Raw genomic sequence first — 22319 nt, 5'->3', positions numbered from 1 at the left:
ACAAGTAGGTTTATGGATGGACAGTATAGAAGAATGTGTTCCAGATCTTCATCATGATTATTACACCACAGACAAGTAGGTTTATGGATGGACAGTATAGAAGAATGTGTTCCAGATCTTCATCATGATTATTACACCACAGACAAGTAGGATTGTCAGATAAATTATCTAAATCATGTAACTGTTTAGAGTGTGGCATATTGATGTAACTGTCTAGGTTTTAACTGTTGTAAAGAAAAATAAATTTCTCGTTAAAGGCATTCATATTGTTAAGTTGACCTTTGAATTAGACATTTATTTCTGCCCTTTCTATAAAGAGAAAAGTAGTGGATTGGTGTATAAGTTCATAGCGTTTTTCTAACATTTGTTGTTTTATGAGTTGGTATAAATGCAAGTTCATGAATTGTCAATTATTCCATTGTTGTTTTTGATTAATTAAGCATTTAGTTCAATATTATGGTGTTAATGATGTTATTGTGTACTATTAAATGAATGAAAGTACCTACAGAAAAACGTTACGAACTGATGCACCAATCCAATACAAGCTAATAGAATTGCCAGAAATTCGTACCTAGATTATATTAAATTTATAGGATTTTAAGCAGTCCTTTTTTAACATAAATGCCCCATGTCTCTTGTAATTTGTTCATGTGACACCAATTTATTATTGTCCTGCATTTCAAAATTTATGGTTAAATGATTTTAACTATGATAAACTGAATGTGGGTATTAAATGGGCGACATATTTTCAAGAACATGGCTGATAGAGTTCCACATTTTGCAGGAACAAAAAGGCTTTGTTTACGTTGACCAGTTTTAAATGTAAGTTTAAAAATAATGTTTTGTAGTTACAGACATAAGACGCAAGTATTATCATTTATCATGATTTAAATGGTATCAATAAATACTTTTAGTGCATTTCGTAAATATTAAAAAAATACATGAAATTAAAAACTTGTGTTATTTTATTCTGCAAATTAATATATAAAATGCAAATATGTACCTACATAAAATTTAAAATTCGTTTATATAAAAATGACTACAGATAATATTAATTCATTTTTAATTGGGAGATTCAGGTTATTTACACGTCTAGAAGTAAGAATACGTTTCTGTTCCTTTTCTGGTTTGAATTATGTACACAAATGAAAATTGTTTGCGACATGCGTAGATTGTAAACATGCCAGAGTTATGAACTTACTTGTGGGGAAGGAGCAAGGCTGTGAAAATGATTAGGACCTGGGTGTGAATTGAGCTCGTGGTGATGAGGTACTTGCACTGTCTGTTTGGGGGATATAGCCCTGGGTAGCCAGGACTTGCAAGCACACAGGAACCAGGTTCACGACACGAGAAATCCTGGTACAGCCAATCACATTCTGAAAGATATAAATATTTCATTTAAGTAACATTATTGGAGTGTACAGTACGTATAATATATACCTAAACCTTAAAATAACATAATGAAATTATTTCTTCATTGTTAACTCTTCCGCCAATTTGTATCCTGTCAAAACCTCTGTATGGAGTATAAAAAAAGACACTTGTGTCAATAATGAAAATTAAAAGTACCCATTAATTATTAGGAAAAAGGAAACGACACAGAATTATTAGACAGCCAAAAGGCAGCTTTGTTGCCGTGAAATCACACTTAGTGCCATCTGAGGTTACAAAATGTGAAAAAGTAGATCTTTAACCACGTCGACGGTGTTCAGGTAAAAAGGCTTATCCCACAGCTATAATTAAATTTTAGTACATTATTATTACTTACTTTATATGAAAGAATGTTTAGTAAACATAATTGTCAAAAAACACATTTACTTTTGTAATTAAATTTTAATTAGTTACATTTCAAAAAATGAGGGTTAAGCCCTTTTACCACAGTCTAATATATACAGTCACGAAGCTCAATACGTAGTAAATATGCATCCATAGATAGTTGCTGACCACTAGGATAGCTAATATCGCCTCATTACAGACAATGCGAAATAGTACCACCAGTCTTTTGTTCCTAGCACCCTCACAACTCAAGCTTCGTGACTGTATATACTAGACTGTGCTTTTACCGGAACATCGTCGACATTGTATTACTCCATGTTTCTTGTAGAAACACACGTAAGCCTAATCCAGAAATAATATCCCAGTAACTTCACGTTAGCTACATTAAAAGAAGAAAATCAGCTGGTAGGTACCCCATTACTAAACCAATAGTTGATAGGTTATTGTTAAATTCAGAACTAGTAGCATTATAATATTTATTAAGCAGTAGTATAACGCCTATGAAAATAACAAACTGTGAAAAACACACGGTACACTTAAAGCAATTTTTATTTGTCAGCACTGTGTGTAACAGAAGACAAACAAAACAAAAGACGAAAACGGCGCAATTTCAAATATCGATAGTGAGAAACGTTACGTTTTTATCCGAAACGGTAAGCTTATGTTGTATATGGTGTTTTTCAGTGGAAAGTGAAGTGAAATATTTAGATAATACGAAGATTGGTTTGAAGTTACACCTGTGATAAGTTTCATAACGGTTTGCACTGGATGTGAATTGTGGTAAGTATTGCGTTATACAGTAGGCCTAGTTGTTTTTTTTTATCCCAAACTTGTAATAGTAATACCACAGTCTAGTATATACAGTTACGAAGCTCAATACGTAGTAAATATACATCCATAGATAGTTGCTAACCACTAGGATCACTACTATCGCCTCATTACAGACAATGCGAAATAGTACCGCCACAGTCTATTGTTCCTAGCACCCTCAAAACTCAAGCTTCGTGACTGCATATACTAGGCTGTGATAATACGAAGATTGGTTTGCAGTTACACCTGTGATAAGTTTCATAACTATTAACACCTGCACCGGGTGTGAACTGTGCGAAGTATTGCGTTATACATTAGTTGTTTTTTATTCCAAACTTGTAATAGTAATACCACAGTCTAGTATATACAGTCACGAAGCACAATACTTAGTAAATATGCACCCATAGATCAGTGGCGATTCCTCCATGGAACAGAGGGAACAGGCTGTTCCCTTCCTCCCTGCCCCTTAACTGAGATTGTGAGATATACTTCATTCTAAAGGATAGACCTACTTGCAGTTTTCGAAAAGCGAAAACAGCTATCGTTAGCAGGCTTATTGCAATGAAGTGAAAACGACTCGAGCCCTTCTCGTCTGCTGTACGTGATGATGTGAGTGGGAGTCTCAAGCTATGTTTTCTCCGAAGCAGGCTCGAGCGGACACGAACTTACCCGAGTATCGCTGGAAGCTGTAGAGTTACCTCTTCCCTCGCAAAGTATTGAGAAGTGTGGAATATACTGTTTCATCAAGCTAGTTTATTTATATAGTGATAATTCGGAAAACAATTAATTTCGAAGAGTTTTTCGTGTGACATAATATTATGAGTGAAATTATACAATAGTTCTAAAAAAATCCGTACGATTTAACCATTCACGGCCTGAGTTAAATCTGACGAAATAATGGCAATGGAACAGATGACTGCTGCCTGTTCCAATTTCAACGAGGCCGAGCGCGAGCGCTCTGTTGCGAACCAAGACAGCGAGTGTTGTGTTATCGATCAGCTGAAGTCGAGAGCGTTTAATTCGATCAATGTTGCTGAGAAAAGCGCGATTATTTTGAATGGCAAACCTACTGTTCTTCTTACAGAACTTAAAACTAAAACAAAATCTTATACAAGACATTTCCAAAGTAGTTACTATACTTCTGTGAAATGGTTAACTGGGTGCTCGTGAAGCGGTAAATTGCAGGTTTAATTGAGGTTTATTTATTTTTAGTTAACGGTATTATATATTTAGGAATAATAATAATAATAATAATAATAACAATAATAATAATAATAATAATAATAATAATAATAATAATAATAATATAATATCATTAATATGTTTTACATTAACATATTCTTTTTTGATTAAGTTGTAAATGAAGTAAAAAAAAGGGAATTGATAATGTTGCTAAATCATAAATATTATTATTATTATTATTATTATTATTATTATTATTATTATTATTATTATTATTATTTACAGATGGCTTTTAAGGAACCTGCAGGTTCATTGCCGCCCTCACATAAGCCCGCCATCGGTCCCTATCCTGTGCAAGATTAATCCAGTCACTATTATCATATCCCTCCTCCCTCAAATCCATTTTAATATTATCCTCCCTCTACGTCTCTGCCTCCCAAAAGGCCTTTTTCCCTCCGGACTCCCAACTAACACTCTATATGCATTAACAGATTATTATTATTATTATTATTATTATTATTATTATTATTATTATTAGTGTTGTTTCTGACCAGTTCCCCATCGAGAAATAGCACCGCACTCCACTGCCATAGATAGTTGCTAACCTCTAGGATCGCTACTATAGCCTTATTACAGACAATGCGAAATAGTACCGGCACAGTCTATTGTACCTAGCACCCTCACAACTCAAACTTCGTGACTGTCTATACTAGACTGTGGTAATACTGTAAGTAGGCTAGCCTCTGAAGTCTAAACAAAATTGCGTAATGCAGAAAATTGTTTTTTTTATTATTATTTGAATGTGTAGTATATGATTTAATTTTGTACGTACATGTCTTATAATCGATAGATCAACAAAAATAAAGTGGAAATATGTCAGAATAACTGAAATGTTGCGGAACACATAAAATATTTAGTAACAAGAAAGTCTGTATATTCATGGTATTGATTTCTTCAACACCTCGATATAGAAAAGGGAGTTTTATGTATTTAAAGATCGCATATATTCGTAGAAATTTTATAGCATTTGATACTTTGTGAAAAGAAAATGCACTGATTTATGACGGAAATCTTTATTACGTTTGTGATAAATCTACTGTAACAGTGTAGGAGGTTGAAATGTTAGAAGTTACGCTGTTATATGCCCATAACACTAAGCAGAATGAGCTTAGTAACTAGAGAGACCTTAAGCTAGTATATCAAAAGGTTCTTGAATGAAAGCATACATTATTTCTGAAAAGAGAAGACTAAATAAACTTTCGTGTGCATGAAATGACATATACGCACTATCTATCGAGTTTATGCCACACTATCGAAACCCACAAAATGGAGAAAAAGGAGACCTTCAGGACGCATTTGTAAACTTTCCCACGCAGACATGGTAACGCTTTGATTTAAGAGGTTATAAAGCCAAATAGCGATTTTTCTTTCTGAGTGTGACTCGAAGAATTATTGCTTCTGAGAAAGTTGAAATGGCCGATTGAAAGTTGTGAAGTTCTTGTCCTTGTGTCCCATTCTTCGTATAAAACTCCAATGACTTGTGGACACACATATACTGTATGTTACACAAGTCCTTCCAGTGACTTGGACCCGAAAGAAAATTGAATTAATTTCATGCACCATAGAGATTCAAGATTTATTTTTCTTCTTAAAAATGGAGACGGATATTTAAAATATGGTGGCTTTGGATTCTAACGTGCCTGTAAATGGAAGAAAATATTTTGAATCTTCTTTATAAATGTGCAGAGAGTTGTAAATCTGTCAATAATCGAAGGCGTAAAATTTTGCAAAAGAATTAAGTCACTAGACTTTACATTATATTTTGAATTATTTTGTTTTGAAAGTGTAGAAATTACATTTATTTTATTTGGGTAGTTATGTGTTAAGTTTTGTCTTTTGTTTGTTCTATTGTAATTAAAATAAGTCATCCCATATTATTTGCAGATGACACAAGTATAGTAATTACAGCCAATAACTCCAACACATTTCAATCTTCAACAGAGGAAATTCTCTTCAAAATAAGTGACTGGTTCTCAGTCAATAAATTAGTATTAAATTGTAACAAAACTAACATAATTCAATTTAAATCCTGTGCAAATTCAACCTCGCAAATTTCTAGCGCAATAATTAAAAATAGATCCCTATTAGAAACAACAACATCCAAATTTCATGGCTTAAAAATCGATAATATATTAAATTGGAAAAATCATATTAAAGAAATTACCCCCAAACTAAATTCAGCTTGTTTTGCTATTAGATCTCTGCAAAAGATAATAAATATCAATACCTTAAAAACAATATACTTTGCATACTTCCACTCGGTAATGAGTTTTGGAATAATATTCTGGGGAAATTCCACAGATAGTAACAGTATATTTTTATTACAAAAAAGAGTAATTAGAATAATAGTAGGTGCCAAACTTAGGGAATCGTGTAGGACTATTTAAAAAAAACTACAAATGATGCCCATGGCTTGTCAGTATATATATATTTTCATTAATAATCTTCCTCTTATGTAATCGTGAAAACTTTGTAACTAATTCAACAGTTCATAGCATAAATACACGTCAAAAATGACTTTCATACTCCATCGGCAAGTCTATCGTGCTATCAAAAAGGAGTGCGTTATATGGCAGTACAAATTTTTAATAGCCTCCCTATCGATATAAAAAATGAAACTCAAAACATAATATTATTTAGGGCCAAATTAAAGAAGTACTTAATTTCTGACGCCTTCTATTCTGTAGGTGAATACATGACATTCAATAACGCTTCATGAAATTGACACTAAAACTTTGTGTTGTACTAGTAGACTATATTGTAAATCTCTTCTGTATATATTTCATCTAGACTGTGACTATAAATTAAGACTTTATAATAGTATTACGTTTTTTGACTTGTTCCATATTCTAGCTGTGAAGCAATGTATGAATACCACGCAATGTACAATACAATACAATACGATACAATACAATACAACACAATGATGTCACCTTATTAAAAGAAAGTATGACCAGATTTATAGAACGTTAAATGTATAAACGTTTCAAGTTAAAAATGTCTGGTTATTGATAATTCGAGGATACGATTCATGAAAGCATGACCACACCTGTGTGCTCGATGCGTCTCCCGCCGCGGGCTTGGAAGCCGGCTCCCTGCATACTGGTCGTGGGAGTGAAGCTGAAGTACGCCAGGAACTGGGAGCGCATGGTCGGCTCTCCAATACTGAAACATGTGACAAAGCAGATGCCATCAGTACAACTCCATTCCAATATTTCATATTCTTAAGTCACATTGCTTCTTAAGTCAAGATTGACAAGGGCATGGATGGGCAACTCGTGCTCACAAAGTGCTAAAAAAAACCTTGAAAGAGAGAAAGACAGACGGAGCCAGCCGCAGCAGTTACAAGTTGTTTGTAGTTTCGCTGCAAAAGCAGTTCACTGCCACGGTGCACTCCGGCGGCTCATGCAGGTGGTCGTGATATCTACTCCATGATTTGAATTTCAGATGGTACAATAATTTACAGCAATTTTATACAGACTATACCTAAACACACATAACAAAATTATATTATTTCCTAGCTTTGTAAATTAGTTTAGTACCGGAAACACAAACTGAACACAACCTTTTGAAGCTACAACAAATATAGCTGTAGGCCTAACACTTATTTATTATTACACTATTTGTTAATATTTCTTATTATATGTCTTATTTGAAACGTAGAACGCGAGAATTTACAAGTCTTTATAAATTAAAGAGTATTCCTCTGTTCTCAGAAAGGTAATAGTCTGTATTCGCAAACAATCACAAATTCAAGGAAGTATTTATTACATGTCACGGCAAATGAAATAAACTTACTTCTGAACTCTTTCTGCACATTGAGAGGTTTTACACTTCTTTCTTGTATTAAACTCTGCCTCAAGCACATACAGTATTACATGGAAACAAGAGTATAGGCTAGTTGGAAATTCTGACTTAGGCAGCATTACGAACCGTTCGATTCCTGATTTCGCTGGAATCTGAGTGGCGTGGCGTGCTGTGCTGTAGATTTACCAATTCATGCTATAAACTTTCAGAATCTTCTATCGGCTGTAAGCCGAAAGGATTTCAGAAAAATCTTGATTCCGTGACAATTGTCACCGTTTCTCCAAACTTACCAGTGAATTCTGCTGTAGGTCTTGAAGTAGGGTCTTATATTTGATAAGATTTTCTTATCACTCTTCAAGACAGTTTATGGTCAAGGAAAGTGAAATTGTCTATGTTTTACATGATACTGCCACAGTTCAAATTTATCCATAAATGCTCTTAGCTAGTCGATCATATGTCGTGCAATTCTGTAACTCGCACGCACAACGTGATAATGATATTTGATATCAGTCTCACCTTGTTGATATCCCAATTTTATCTTTAACTGTTCTAAAGCAGATCTAGACAGTATTTCTTTACTAAAACCTTCACTGTGTTTATTTGTAACATAAAACGTCATGCGTAAGGAAGTGTAATAAAACATAATATAAGCTTTACCTTCCTTCTTAATAAAAAAAAAACTCTTTCTCTTTCGACTCATCACTAAAGGGAAATGATTTGGGGATTATATTATTTTTCACTTAAAACGAGCCGCCACTTACTGCAGACGCGAGCGACTTGCGTCTTGCAAGAACCGCATACAAACACTACAGCTAGTACAGAGTCCGTTCTACCTGCACTGAAGTTGTGTTGACACTTTGAGAGCACGAGTTGCATGGACAAGGGTGATTAAGTGATTTTATTTTTTCTTCACAAAAACATAACAAAATTCGTACCACATACAGAATGTAAGAAAAAGGTACCTACATTAAAACTTTAGAGAAGCAATCCTCACATGCACAGGCTAAAAAAAATTATATGAATATGGGTACGGAAACGCTTTATTTCCTTGTCAGGTCTCTTTCTACAGCTACCGTAAACTGGGGTAAAGAGGATCACATGTGGTAAAGTGAATCATATGTGTATTGCCTAGATAAGGCAGCGCCACATGGATCACACATGAAAAGAAAACCTTTCTTCTATAAGTGCTAATAAAAATAGTTTTCTTTGCATGTGTGATCCATGTGGCGCTGACTTATCTAACAATACACATATGATCCACTTTACCACATGTGATCCTCTTTACCCCAGTTTACGGTACTGACATTGTATGATACGCAAGCTAGTTAGAGTGGAATGACATGAGCTATTCACCTCACGTTATTTCAATAGCGGACCCACTATCTCTAGACGGATAACGTGGACACGAACGAACTTTACCATAGGCCTAATTCTGTGTTAAAACAAGGCATCTCGTTTGAGATACCACTGTGGATGATATTAATCTACTTAGAACAGCTCAAGAATGGATAAATTATTACAAGAAGGCTCAGGAAAGAATTTTTCGTTGAGATTCCAACAGACAAAATATTGAATCGTGAGTATTCCGCCAAGCGAAAACGCTCCTTTGTTTAACTCGTCGTAACCCGGAAACCAGTAAAGATTTTGAGTAGCGACCACTTTTAAAGGTAACGTCCATTCTTTTTCAACATTTTTCTCGCTTTGACCCCCACCCCATCTAACGTGAAAACAAGAAAGTTTACCGCTTATCAACTTCTGAAAATGTAAATGTCTATTCTGAACAGATTACAACGAAGTTAGTATTTTTTTCTTACTATTCAAACAGATTTTCATTTCGAATTTTTTCTATGCCTTCGTTAGACACTGAGCTAACATTAAAAATATTACAGAGCGATTGTTTGACTATCATAGGCGCTACGATGTGATAATGTTAGCAGCGTGGGAAATATCGTATAATGATTATTTCCGAAGTTTTACGAACGTTAACATACGTCACCAAATACGTCATTGCTGACGTCGACATAGCGTTAACGTTTAGCGTACGGCGAGAGTACGAAAACTCTCTTCGTAACGTTATCTTATTTCATAGCAAAAGTTTTACCAGCAGAAAATGAACATAAAGATTTAGGTATATTATTTAGCAGCAATTTTACATTTTATAGTCATATTAATAATATTATAAATTTGTCCTATAAAAGTTTAGGTTTTGTTATGAGAAATTCTTGTAAATTCAAAGTGAAAACTATAATAATTTTGTATAATTCCATTGTTCGAACTAAATTAGAATATGCTGCTGTTACCTGGAACCCAATTACTAACAAATATATTCTGTTACTAGAAAAAATTCAAAATAAATTTCTAAAATGGTTATATTACAGACTTTATAATGATTATCCTACCTATGAGAGTTATGCTACAATGCTTCAACATTTCCATTTTACTAGTTTGCAAATTCGACGAAATTGTCAATCTTTAAACTTTCTTTATAAAATTATTAACAATAAGTTGGACTGTGTTGGTTTATTTTATTATATAACATTATATGCACCTAAGCTTAAAACGAAATTTCGAAATTTGTTTTACATACCAAGGACAAATACTGAATCCCACAAAAATTCCCCAGTTTTCCAAATGTTACAGTTATACAATAAATTACATCCTCATCCGAATGTTGATATTTTCAATATGAATTTCTCTAGATACAGAATTACTTGTTATCATATTTTACAGAATATTGTTGTTAGTTAATTTGAAGCTACTATCACACCTTATTTCAATTTCTCTTTTTTTCTTTCCCTTTTTTCTATTATGTTTCAGTTTTTAATAAGTATATGTTTCCTTTTCCTTGTTTATGTTTTATCAATTAATTTGTTAGTCGTGAACATTGTAATTGGGCTTTGCCTGTTATGTTCATCAGCAAATGAATAAATAAATAAAAAAAAATAAAAAAAATATTATAGTCTGTATGATATCATATTATATTCCCATCGTTCTAGTGAGTAAATTTTCAGTCTTTAGTATAAGTACTTTTCTAGCTGGCTGGATGTTGACTTTTACGCCTAGGGTATTCTTTGAGTCTTATACAGAGTGTAAGTGGTGTAAGTGCCATTATTTTAACTGATGATTATTCATGTCATAAGGAACAAGAAACGTCCTCACAATTTTTTTCTAATTGCAATATTTAAGTACAATAGAACCTCTATTATCCGTGGTAATGAAGGGGGTGAGCTGAACGGTTAATCGAAAAAACCGGATAATCCGTACTATAAAAGACTTTCATAAATTAAGTGTTGCATAATGCAGTTTCGTAATTTTCTCAGTGGTCATGTGTTTTAACACATTAGGTAGTGGTTCAGAAGTTTCAAGTATAATAGCTCTGTTGGAAAGAGTGGATGAAGAAAGAATAATGCTGAAACTGATCAGGAAGAGAAAAAGGAATTGGCTGGGTCACTGACTGAGAAGAAACTGCCTATTGAAGGATGCACTAGAAGGAATAGTGAACGGGAGAAGATTTCGGGGCAGAAGAAGGGATCAAATAACAGACGGCATTGAGATATATGGATCATATACGGAGACTAAGAGGAAGACAGAAAATAGGAAAGACTGGACAATGCTGGGTTTGCAGTGACAGAACACTATGAATGAATGAATGTCAATGACGGGTTTCTAGGGGTCAAGGAAACTTCCTATGATGGATTTCTGTGGAAAGATAGGAAAAATATAGGTCTCAGTTTGTAGATTTAAGTAATTTATATACTTTATCCTTGTTTTTTATTAAATCTCGCACAGTTGTAACTCTAATCTCGTATTCCGATGTGAGATGAACCATAGTTCCTCTTTTCCTAAACCACTCAATTATATGCACTTCTCTTCCATACTTAGCACAATATGTATTCTTTTGGCACTTCTGGAAGACGTTTTGCAGAGAAATTAAACAGGTCACTCGAACAGTAGACCATAATGTGTAAGGACAAAGGCTTGTAATATCATTCTCTATAAAAAATACGTACTAATGTATTGTGCAGTACTTAATATTTTTTCTGCAACAAAAATAGGAAAGAATGACAGGCGCATAATCCAACAATAGGTTAATAGGGTGACGGATAATCGGGGTTCTACTGTAATCATTAACGTTTACAATATTAAGCGTTTGGCAACGTTGTTGGATGGGGAGCAGAGGGTATGCAGGTATCCTCTTCAAAATTTTCTAGAGTTCCCAGTGGAACAGCAAAAGTCGGAGCGAGACAAGTGGCCAACAGTCTTGGAGCTCACATACCATGTGGGGCCCATTTCTTGTCTTGATCCACAATAGTAAGTCCGAAGTACGCTTTATTAGCGCGCCTCACAAAGGATGTTATTTTACGCCTTTGTCGAATAAGGGTGAAGTATCCACAAATGTAGCAGAAACTGTCTGGGTTGTTTATACATTGAAGTCTCCTGGTAGCCATGATCAGATGTGAAATAACAAAGGAAACAATATTCATATCTAAACAACCTGACGACAATATAAACATAACGGTTGGAATGCAAAAGTTCGAATTGCATGAAAACTAGAGCGAAAAAAACCGTTTGAAATCAGCTTTAAGTACAATAGAACCTCTATTATCCGTGGTAATGAAGGGGGTGAGCTGAACGGTTAATCGAAAAAATCGGATAATCCGTACCATAAAAGACTTTCATAAATTAAGTGTTGCATAATGCAGTACAGCTGAAGAGAATGCAGACATACCGGTACAAAACAGATGCTCTGTTCTAATGCAGGGACGGACCAGGTCAAATGTTGTTTACATAAAACGCGCAGCAAATACAAACTTTCAATCTCATTAATAGAACACTATGGAAAATTTCCATTTTATTTAACAATGTTCCTCCATTTTTTACGTCTAAAAATAAATAATAATGGTTCACTGCACAAAATCACATGAACGTTTTCTTCTAATGCAAAATTTTAATCTCTCCCGCTTCCGTAAAGCGGTATCATTTTTAAAGATACTCTTGCAATTTGTCATATTTCAGGACATGACATTTGACGAAAAATCATTTCTTCACAGATAAACCATTCGTAAGTGATTATCTAAATTCAGTTTATTAATAATAACAATCAAGGTTTTATTTCATATACCGTCTATGCTGATCCCTTTAAGAAATTCATTGGTTTATCAATACTTTGTTACATATATTTTGAATTTGAACGTTTTCGGCTCTATTGAGCCATCATCAGAACCATTTATGCCCATATGCATGATACAGGTACACATATAATGCAATACAAATACACCCAAATAATATCAAATATCATGATTCTATGTAAAACATTAAATATACGGCGATATTACATAACTATATAAAACTGGCTATATAAGCCATATTCAGGTGTTAAAATTATTACATGATAAGCTTTAAAATGATAAAACAATTGTAGTTATCGAGTTGATGTCTATGTGGAATTCCAAATCTGATAGTGGCTAGATGCGACAACTGTGGGGGAAAAATATATTATATCAAATGTAATACCAGAACAAAGTGCACATATAAAACACAATGCTGTTATTACCATGATCTTAATAAGTTACATGAATCTAAATACAGAACATCTCGTAGAGAGATTGATTATTATTAATAAATTAGCTTATCGGTCTCATCATGTCTTTTAAATAAGTTCAGTTTGTTTTCGTATCAATACGAACTCGTTAAATTACATTTGAAAATTGTACATACCGATTTATATGAGATTTTCCACGTGTCCACCGTCGTTGAGGTCCACGATTTTCGAAATGGCGTAAGAGATTCCCAGTTTCTAATAATCATTGAGGTTGACGGTACATCCTTCTTGCGGCACTTGAATTACGACGACTTTCTCCACAAATTATTAACATATAATATTCCTGAACTGTAAGTAACATTGTAAGTTGTTTATCGAATACCTATACTAAACTGTCATCCGCTCGACCACCTGTGGACAGGGAGATTGAACACAGCTGATCTATACATGTATGCAGAGTACGTCAGCTGCAAGAATCCTGCTGAACGTTGCCACGTCTCTCACGCCAGAATATTAACAAATTTAAGCACGCATTATTATTTAATTTCACGAAAACGTAATACAGCCGTGGCGAAAATGCGACTCACGAGCACATTGTGGCTCGCAGTGCATTTCCCTTGCTTCCTACCTACAACCCCCACCCTTTCACTCACTGGAGTCAAACTCCGTTCCATTTGTATTTGTCTCTGACCTGCGAGTGGCGTATCGTCGCAATGTCTCTCTCGAAACCATGTACCTCTATAAAAACGAAAGTTTCAAGTAGGATTGAAGGACGCATTTTTTTGCTGACAATATGATGAGAATATTAAATGAATGATTTGTTCACAAGTATTACTAGGAAAACGGTTGTATAACATAAAACGGCATTATAAGTTACTACATGTTACTGATGAACAGGGAAAGGATTTATATGTAAATACATATTTACTTATAAAGCTAATATAATTTATATTTTGCATTATCTTTATGTTTCACAATGTGTAGGGTTGAAAAATCCTACTTTTATTTTCCATATTTTTCCATATTTTAGAGTTTAGTACATATTTTCGTTAATTTCCATATATTTTCCATATTTCATATAAAACAGTCCATATTATATTAGGTTTAACAATAAAACAAAACAAAATTCCATTAACTTTTAAAAATACATTTCAACAATAGAGATTTAAACACATGTTCAGTAATCCCTTTAACATCAGAGTTATTTGAAAATTAGCAGTCCTATCAACAATGGGAAAGTAAGTTACAAAACTGTATTAATTTAATTTAAAATTTTTAACAGACTTCAGTTGTGCAGCTCAACAGTTAAATGCCAGTCAGAGTACACATAGGTTCAGTTTTGTAAATCATACTATAAAGACGGTAAATATGCCAAAAGTAAGTCATTCAGTCAATTTAAAATCAAAACTAACAAGTTACATTTCAGAATTTAAAGAAGATGGTTTATCAACTGACAATAAAATATTATTTTGTAATTTGTGTCAGTGTGCAGTATCATCTACACAAAAGTTCCTGGTGCAACAACACATTACAACTAGTAAACATCAGGCCAACAAACAACTAAATTCCAAGCAGAGACAATTGTTTTTAACACAACCAACAACATCGAATGTAAGATCTGAGTTTAACATCGACCTGTGCCGTTCTCTCATCTCTGCTGATATTCCTCTCTACAAACTAAAGAATAAGGTCTTCAGGGAATTCCTTGAAAAATATACTCAACATACAATCCCGGATGAGTCAACACTTAGGAAGACGTATGCTCCATCCATCTACGATGAGACAATACAGAAGATAAGAGATGAAATTAAAGATAGTTCAATTTGGGTTTCCATTGATGAGACTCCCGACAAAGAAGGTAGACTTGTTGGTAATGTAGTTATCGGTTTGTTAAGTGAACAATATTCTGAACGAATTCTTTTACATTGTGATGTTCTAGAAAAGTGCAATAACAAAACTATAGTTAAACTGTTCAACGAAGCTATGGGTATCCTGTGGCCAAAGGGTATTATGTACGATAATGTGTTATTCTTTATTAGCGATGCTGCCCCTTATATGGTCAAAGCTGGACAAGCATTATCTGTTGTATATCCTAAATTGACTCATTTTACTTGTGTGGCGCATGCATTTCATCGTGTGGCAGAAGTGGTCAGAGACAATTTCCCTAAAGTAGATTTGTTGATTTCATCAGTGAAAAAAGTATTTCTCAAAGCTCCCAGTAGAGTTAACGTGTTGAAAGAAATGTACCCTGAAATTCCATTGCCACCAAAGCCAATTTTAACTAGATGGGGTACATGGCTAGAAGCAGTTGAATATTATGCCGAACATATAGACTCTATTAACAATGTTCTCCTTGCATTGGACTCTGAAGATGCAGTCTCAATTGATACTGCGAAAACAGTTACCTGTGACATAAGTGTGAAGAATGACTTAGCTCACATTCAGCATACATTTTCATGCATCATAAAAACGCTCAAAGGTCTCCAAAATAGGCACCTTTCACTATCTGAAAGTTTTGAAATTATAAATAGTACTGTGGAACAACTGAATCGTGGTAGAGGTAAAGTTGCAGATGCAGTAAGAGCTAAGGTGGACACTGTACTTTCAAAAAACCCTGGATATGAAGAACTACAAAAGGTTGTTGCTGTGATGAGTGGTGAATCAACAGTGAAGATTAACTTGGACTTATCCCCAGCAGACATTGTGAAATTGAATTATGTACCAGTTACTTCTTGTGACGTCGAACGCTCTTTTAGTCAGTATAAATCTATCCTCAGAGACAATAGAAGAAGATTCACTTTTCAGCACTTGAAAGAAATGTTTGTAACCTATTGTTATGGTAACAGACAATAAAAATTGTGTTTTGTTGAAACTACATTGGAAGATAAGGTACGTCCATTATATTTTTTGTTTAGTTTGATTAAAATGTACCAATATTTAACGTACATAGTCATTTTTTTATAATTTTAAGTCCATATTTAATTCCATATTTTGGTAAAAATCCATATTTAATTCCATATTTTGGTAAAAATAACTACATATATATTTACATATTTCATATATTTTTAGTCCATATAAATCCGTTCCCTGCTGATGAAACATTAAAAGGTTAAGTGTTATTATTATTATTATTATTATTATTATTATTATTATTATCATTATCATCATCATCATCATCATCATCATCATCATCTCTGTACGTCGATCCTTTTTCAGCAGATGTACGAATAATGCGGTTAGATCTTCAATTTAAACTCACAGATTTACAATGTGATGTTAAATGAAAGCTAGATGTAAGGACTTGACAAATGTTGAACTTTTCAAATCTTTGTCAAAAAATAAATACCCGAAGCTTTGTTCTTTCTCTTGCTCTGTTGAAGCCATGTTCGCTACAACTTACGTTTGTAAAAATTATGTTCAACAATGAAAATAGTAAAAAACCAAATTTAGATCACGACTGACAGACAAATACCTTCGTGATCAACTACGACTGGCAGTAAGTGACAATTCCTGATTTTTAAACTTTGTCGCAGAGACATTCTGAAGACAGTTAATTTTAGGTTGTGATAGTGTGTCCTTTGTTTTATTGTTCATTTCTTTCTTCGTTACACGTACTAAACATCAGTTTGTAACCTTATATTGTCTAAAATTATATTTAAGTGCTTGATGTAAGGAAAATGAAAATCCGTTAATAAGTCAGACAGTTTCTTCACTTCCCCTTCGGGTGTCCGCCTCCCTCCATAGGTGCTATGCACGTTGCAGGTTACACAGTGGCTCGGCGCACGAAGGCATTTTCGCCACGGCTGACGTAATAGAACATACAAATATTTATTTAAAATAATATTAACTCTTTGCTAGATATACCTACTGATGTAATTATTTTCGTAATTTTACTAACGATATAAGCAGTATAACGCAAATAAAATAAGGAAAGGAATATCTTTTTATGGGAGAACTACAAAGTTTTGACCCTATATTGTATGGACATTTTTTTTTTCATCTTGTAGACCGTCCCCGATGACTGTGAAAAGGACGGCACTTATACCCCTTACATCCTGTAGAAGCATTCAAATAATAATTTAGATTAGGTAAGGACTTCTATACATCGCGAACTCGTAAACAATTTGATCATGTCACACTCCATGTTTTAATTAATTGAAAAACAGAATTATCATCGTATAAACATATGATAAACTACAACAATAATAAATATCTAGCACTAAATGTAAATAGCGACATATTTCAGGTTACATTTGTGTTACATAGTAATAATAATAACAAAGTAAATTCACCGTGATGAATAACCGCAACAAACTGTACACAAACTGCGAGCTTCATGAGGAATTTACGTTAAATAACGAAATTACGAACCGCTATAATAAATGACTGGTGGGGACTTTATAAACTGTGTGAGTTAATTTATTAAACATAGCGTTGGTCTTTCTAAACTCAAAGAGGTGCACACAAATGATGGCCACGAAACATAATTAAAGGAATTTCTTTATTTAATTACTGATTTAATCTTTTAAATGAGGTGTGTCTGTATTTGAAGGAAGATGTTTGTTATGAACGTTTTGGTGTATGAAAAATTAGAAAAAAAAATTGCCTGAAATTAGATTGCCATAGATTCGCTTATTATGACGGTAGCTCTGAAATTTTTTTGTGCTTAATAAGGGAAATTCTGGCTGTAGAATGAACCTGGAATGGTTATCTACTGCATTGTAGGCTGTAAATTAATTTTTAAAATTTAAAGGTATTTTTTTATTCATTCTATTGCTACTATTTTTTCAGAAACTATTTAACTATTTATTTTATTTTATTGGGTTATTTTACGACGCTTTATCAACATCTAGGCTATTTAGCGTCTGAATGAAATGAAGGTGATAATGCCGATGAAATGAGTCCGGGGTCCAGCACCGAAAGTTACCCAGCATTTGCTCGTATTGGATTGAGGGAAAACCCTGGAAAAATCCTCAATCAGGTAACTTGCCCCAACCGGGATTCGAACCCGGGCCACCTGGTTTCGCGGCCAGGCGTGCTGACCGTTACTCCACAGGTGTGGACCTATTTAACTATGTTCTTTTATTTTTTACTTGGTTATTTAACGACGTTGTATCAACAACGATGTTATTTAGCGTCGATGAAATTGATGATAGCGAAATGAGGCCGAGGATTCACCATAGATTACCTCACATTTGCCTTACGGTTGAGGAAAACCTCGGGAAAACTCACCCAAGTAGTCAGTCCAAGCGGGAATCGAACCCGCGCCCAAGCGCAACTCCAGATCGGCACGCAAGAGCCTTAGCCGACTGAGCTACGCCGGTGGCCTAAGTCATGTTAATGTAGTGAAGTCGCTCAATTAATACTCTAGCGGCAGTCTTTGTGTTGGATATATATCTTTTGCACGCATCAGTACTTGTAATGACAAGCAGTGTTGTCACATTTTCATTGTAAAGATTATCTCTAGTTGCAATAATTTTTATATTCACATCAGTACATTGATTCTACCACAGTGAATAAATTTTAAGAATTTAAGATGACTTTTACTTCAAACTGAAATTAAAATTATTAACTTACTTTGTTATTATCAATCAACTCTAAATATGATAATTTTATTGTATACGCCACTTGGAGATGATACCACCACGTAAATTACAAATGCTAACGCATTATTGGTAGACATAATTTACCGCTCTTTGTGATTGGAGCAGAATTTAAGTAGAACTAATCAATAAAGAAACTCTTATCACTTCAAGGGAAAGTGTCGTCTTTGGCACCGGCTGGGTATTAATTGAACGCTCCGACTATATAATTATATATGCTATTAGTAGAGAGCGGCTCTGTACTTAAATTGTGGTTTTCTGTTAAAGAACAGTGGTGTGTATTATACAAATCTTACTTTTCGGGAATAGCTCCCTGTAAAACTGACTTGATTAATTTCAAGAGAAAAATTGTTCCGGTTTCGATACCCGGCCCCGGAACAATTTTTTCCTTGAAATTATTCGAGTCAACTTTACAGGGAGCTATTCCTGAAAAGTTAGATTTGTGCAGATTGACTCGTTCGACGAAAAATTCTAAGGGTTCACAACTGTTATTTACTCTACAGGAAGGCGTCTTATGTGAAATATGACGCCATGACCTCTTTTCTGTGGAGTAATTCCATAACGTCCGGAAAGCCATTCATTTGCCGACAAAGCAGAAGGTGGGAAAACAAGATTGTCACCTCTGAAACTATTTCAAAAGGCAGACACAAAGAAGTATTAAAAGACACAATTCTTATCACCACGTATAGACAAGCACGGTTGTCAAGTCAGCCGTGCCTTTGTTTTCATCTTCTCCCTCTCCTTTAAAGCGTTCCTTGTTCATTTTTACCCGATCGTCTTCTATTGCAGTAGAATTCGCAGCTTCGAGGAAATAAATTTAGCAAATAGGAACCACAAAGCGAAAAGCTCTTTTACAAAATGATAAAAGAAAGGGAGAACAACTGTTCTTTTTTTTTCTCTCCCGTTCTCCTCCTTTCAGACTAGCAAAGAAACAGTAGATATGGGCTGAATAGCTTCTATGTTGACTCCAGGCTCTGCTCTCTAGAGAATTTGAAAAAAGGGCTTCTCATATTTGTTCCACTTCGGTGTTGTGTTTATTTAAAACAAGCGAATGCTTCCCTCTCCAGTATCCAAGGCAACGTCGCGGTAGGATTAAGTGGTTCGTTTTCCGTTCTCGAAAAGAAAACAGGCTTATCGGTTTGTCCGGTATGTTACCTCGTCCGTATTTCCCAAATTCCCAAAAGACTACTTGGTCTTGTGCGAAATTTGGTGAAACATTACTTCTTTGGTGAATAAGTTCGACTTCTTTTCGAACACTTTTCCATTCAAAACGGGCTCATGTCCAATGCTTTTTGGGATCAACATGGAATACGAGTATACTCAAACGCTTCAAGATTTCTTCACACGTAACTATTTATTATTATTATTATTATTATTATTATTATTATTATTATTATTATTATTACTTACTTACTTATTTACTTACTGGCTTTTAAGGAACCCGGAGGTTCATTGCCGCCCTCACATAAGCCCGCCATTGATCCCTATCCTGAGCAAGATTAATCCAGTCTCTACCATCATATCCCACCTCCCTCAAATCCATTTTAATATTATCTTCCCATCTAGTCTCGGCCTCCCCAAAGTCTTTTTCCCTCCGGCCTCTCAAATAACACTTTATATGCATTTCTGGATTCAGCCATACGTGCTACATGTCCTGCCCATCTCAAACGTCTGGATTTAATGTTTCTAATTATGTGAGGTGAAGTATACAATGCGTGCAGCTCTGCGTTGTGTAACTTTCTCCATTCTCCTGTAATTTCATCCCTCTTAGCCCCAAATATTTTTCTAAGAGTCTTATTCTCAAACACCTTAATCTCTGTTCCTCTCTCAAAGTGAGAGTCCAAGTTTCATAACCATACAGAACAACCGGTAATATAACTGTTTTATAAATTTTAACTTTCAGATTATTATTATTATTATTATTATTATTATTATTATTATTATTATTATTATTATTATTATTTATTTAATGTAGTTCAGATAGGGTTTGGAATTGAACGGGTTACATCAGCTTCTTGTCTGTGCAGATGACGTGAATATGTTAGGAGAAAATCCACAAACGATTAGGGAAAACACGGAAATTTTACTTGAAACAAGTAAAGAGATAGGTTTGGAAGTAAATCCTGAAAAGACAAAGTATATGATTATGCCTCGTGACCAGAATACTGTACGAAATGGAAACATAAAAATTGGAGATTTATCCTTCGAAGAGGTGGAAAAATTCAAATATCTTGGAGCAACAGTAACAAATATAAATGACACTCGGGAGGAAATTAAACGCAGAATAAATATGGGAAATGCGTGTTATTATTCGGTTGAGAAGCTTTTGTCATCTAGTCTGCTGTCAAAAAATCTGAAAGGTAGAATTTATAAAACAGTTATATTACCGGTTGTTCTTTATGGTTGTGAAACTTGGACTCTCACTTTGAGAGAGGAACAGAGATTAAGGGTGTTTGAGAATAAGGTTCTTAGGAAAATATTTGGGGCTAAGAGGGGTGAAGTTACAGGAGAATGGAGAAAGTTACACAATGCAGAACTGCACGCATTGTTTTCTTCACCTGACACAATTAGGAACATTAAATCCAGACGTTTGAGATGGGCAGGGCATGTAGCACGAATGGGCGAGTCCAGAAATGGATATAGAGTGTTAGTTGGGAGACTTGAGGGAAATAGACCTTTGGGGAGGCCGAGACGTAGATGGGAGGATAATATTAAAATGGATTTGAGGGAGGTGAGATATGATGATAGAGAGTGGATTAATCTTGCACCGTATAGGGACAGATGGCGGGCTTATGTGAGGGCGGCAATGAACCTTCGGGTTCCTTAAAAGCCATTTGTAAGCAAGCAAGTAAGTAAGTAAGTAAGTAAGTTAGTAAGTAAGGGCTTTTGAGCTTATCATTAGACATATTATTATTATTATTATTATTATTATTATTACTATTGTTATTATTATTACTACTAGTATTATTACTATATTATTATTATCATTATTATTATAATTATTATTATTATTATTATTATTATTATTACACTAGCCAACAATTTTTTTCGAAATGTCAGTTGCATGAGGTTTTGTCACTGATTTTTAATAATCTTGACGTGCTGATTTCAAACGGTTTTTTTCGCTCTAGTTTTCATGCAATTCGAACTTTTGCATTCCAACCGTTATGTTTATATCGTCGTCAGGTTGTTTAGATATGAATATTGTTTCCTTTGTTATTTCACATCTGATCATGGCTACCAGGAGACTTCAATGTATAAACAACCCAGACAGTTTCTGCTACATTTGTGGATACTTCACCCTTATTCGACAAAGGCGTAAAATAACATCCTTTGTGAGGCGCGCTAATAAAGCGTACTTCGGACTTACTATTGTGGATCAAGACAAGAAATGGGCCCCACATGGTATGTGAGCTCCAAGACTGTTGGCCACTTGTCTCGCTCCGACTTTTGCTGTTCCACTGGGAACTCTAGAAAATTTTGAAGAGGAATGTTCAAAAATAATAACAGGAAAATGTGGAGGAAAACTTATAATTATA

The 22319-nt window shown here is 34.4% G+C and overlaps 1 protein-coding gene across 4 annotated transcripts in view; it reads right to left on the bottom strand.

The window, feature by feature from the left end:
* The window catches only part of LOC138696913 (uncharacterized), a 2004918-nt gene that overhangs the window by 37001 nt on the left and 1945598 nt on the right, over positions 1–22319 (bottom strand). For all 4 annotated transcript variants that reach the window (XM_069822391.1, XM_069822394.1, XM_069822395.1 and 1 more), the window contains 2 exons: positions 6878–6993; positions 1202–1376 (listed from right to left, as the gene is read on the bottom strand). In XM_069822391.1, the coding sequence (XP_069678492.1) occupies positions 1202–1376; positions 6878–6993 (291 nt within the window). The remainder of the gene's footprint in view (positions 1–1201; positions 1377–6877; positions 6994–22319) is intronic.

Source organism: Periplaneta americana, chromosome 3 (genome assembly GCF_040183065.1).
Source record: "Periplaneta americana isolate PAMFEO1 chromosome 3, P.americana_PAMFEO1_priV1, whole genome shotgun sequence".
Lineage (NCBI taxonomy): Eukaryota > Metazoa > Arthropoda > Insecta > Blattodea > Blattidae > Periplaneta > Periplaneta americana.
The sequence above is the reverse complement of the archived record's forward strand: the minus strand, read 5'-3'. Positions and strand labels throughout refer to the sequence as shown.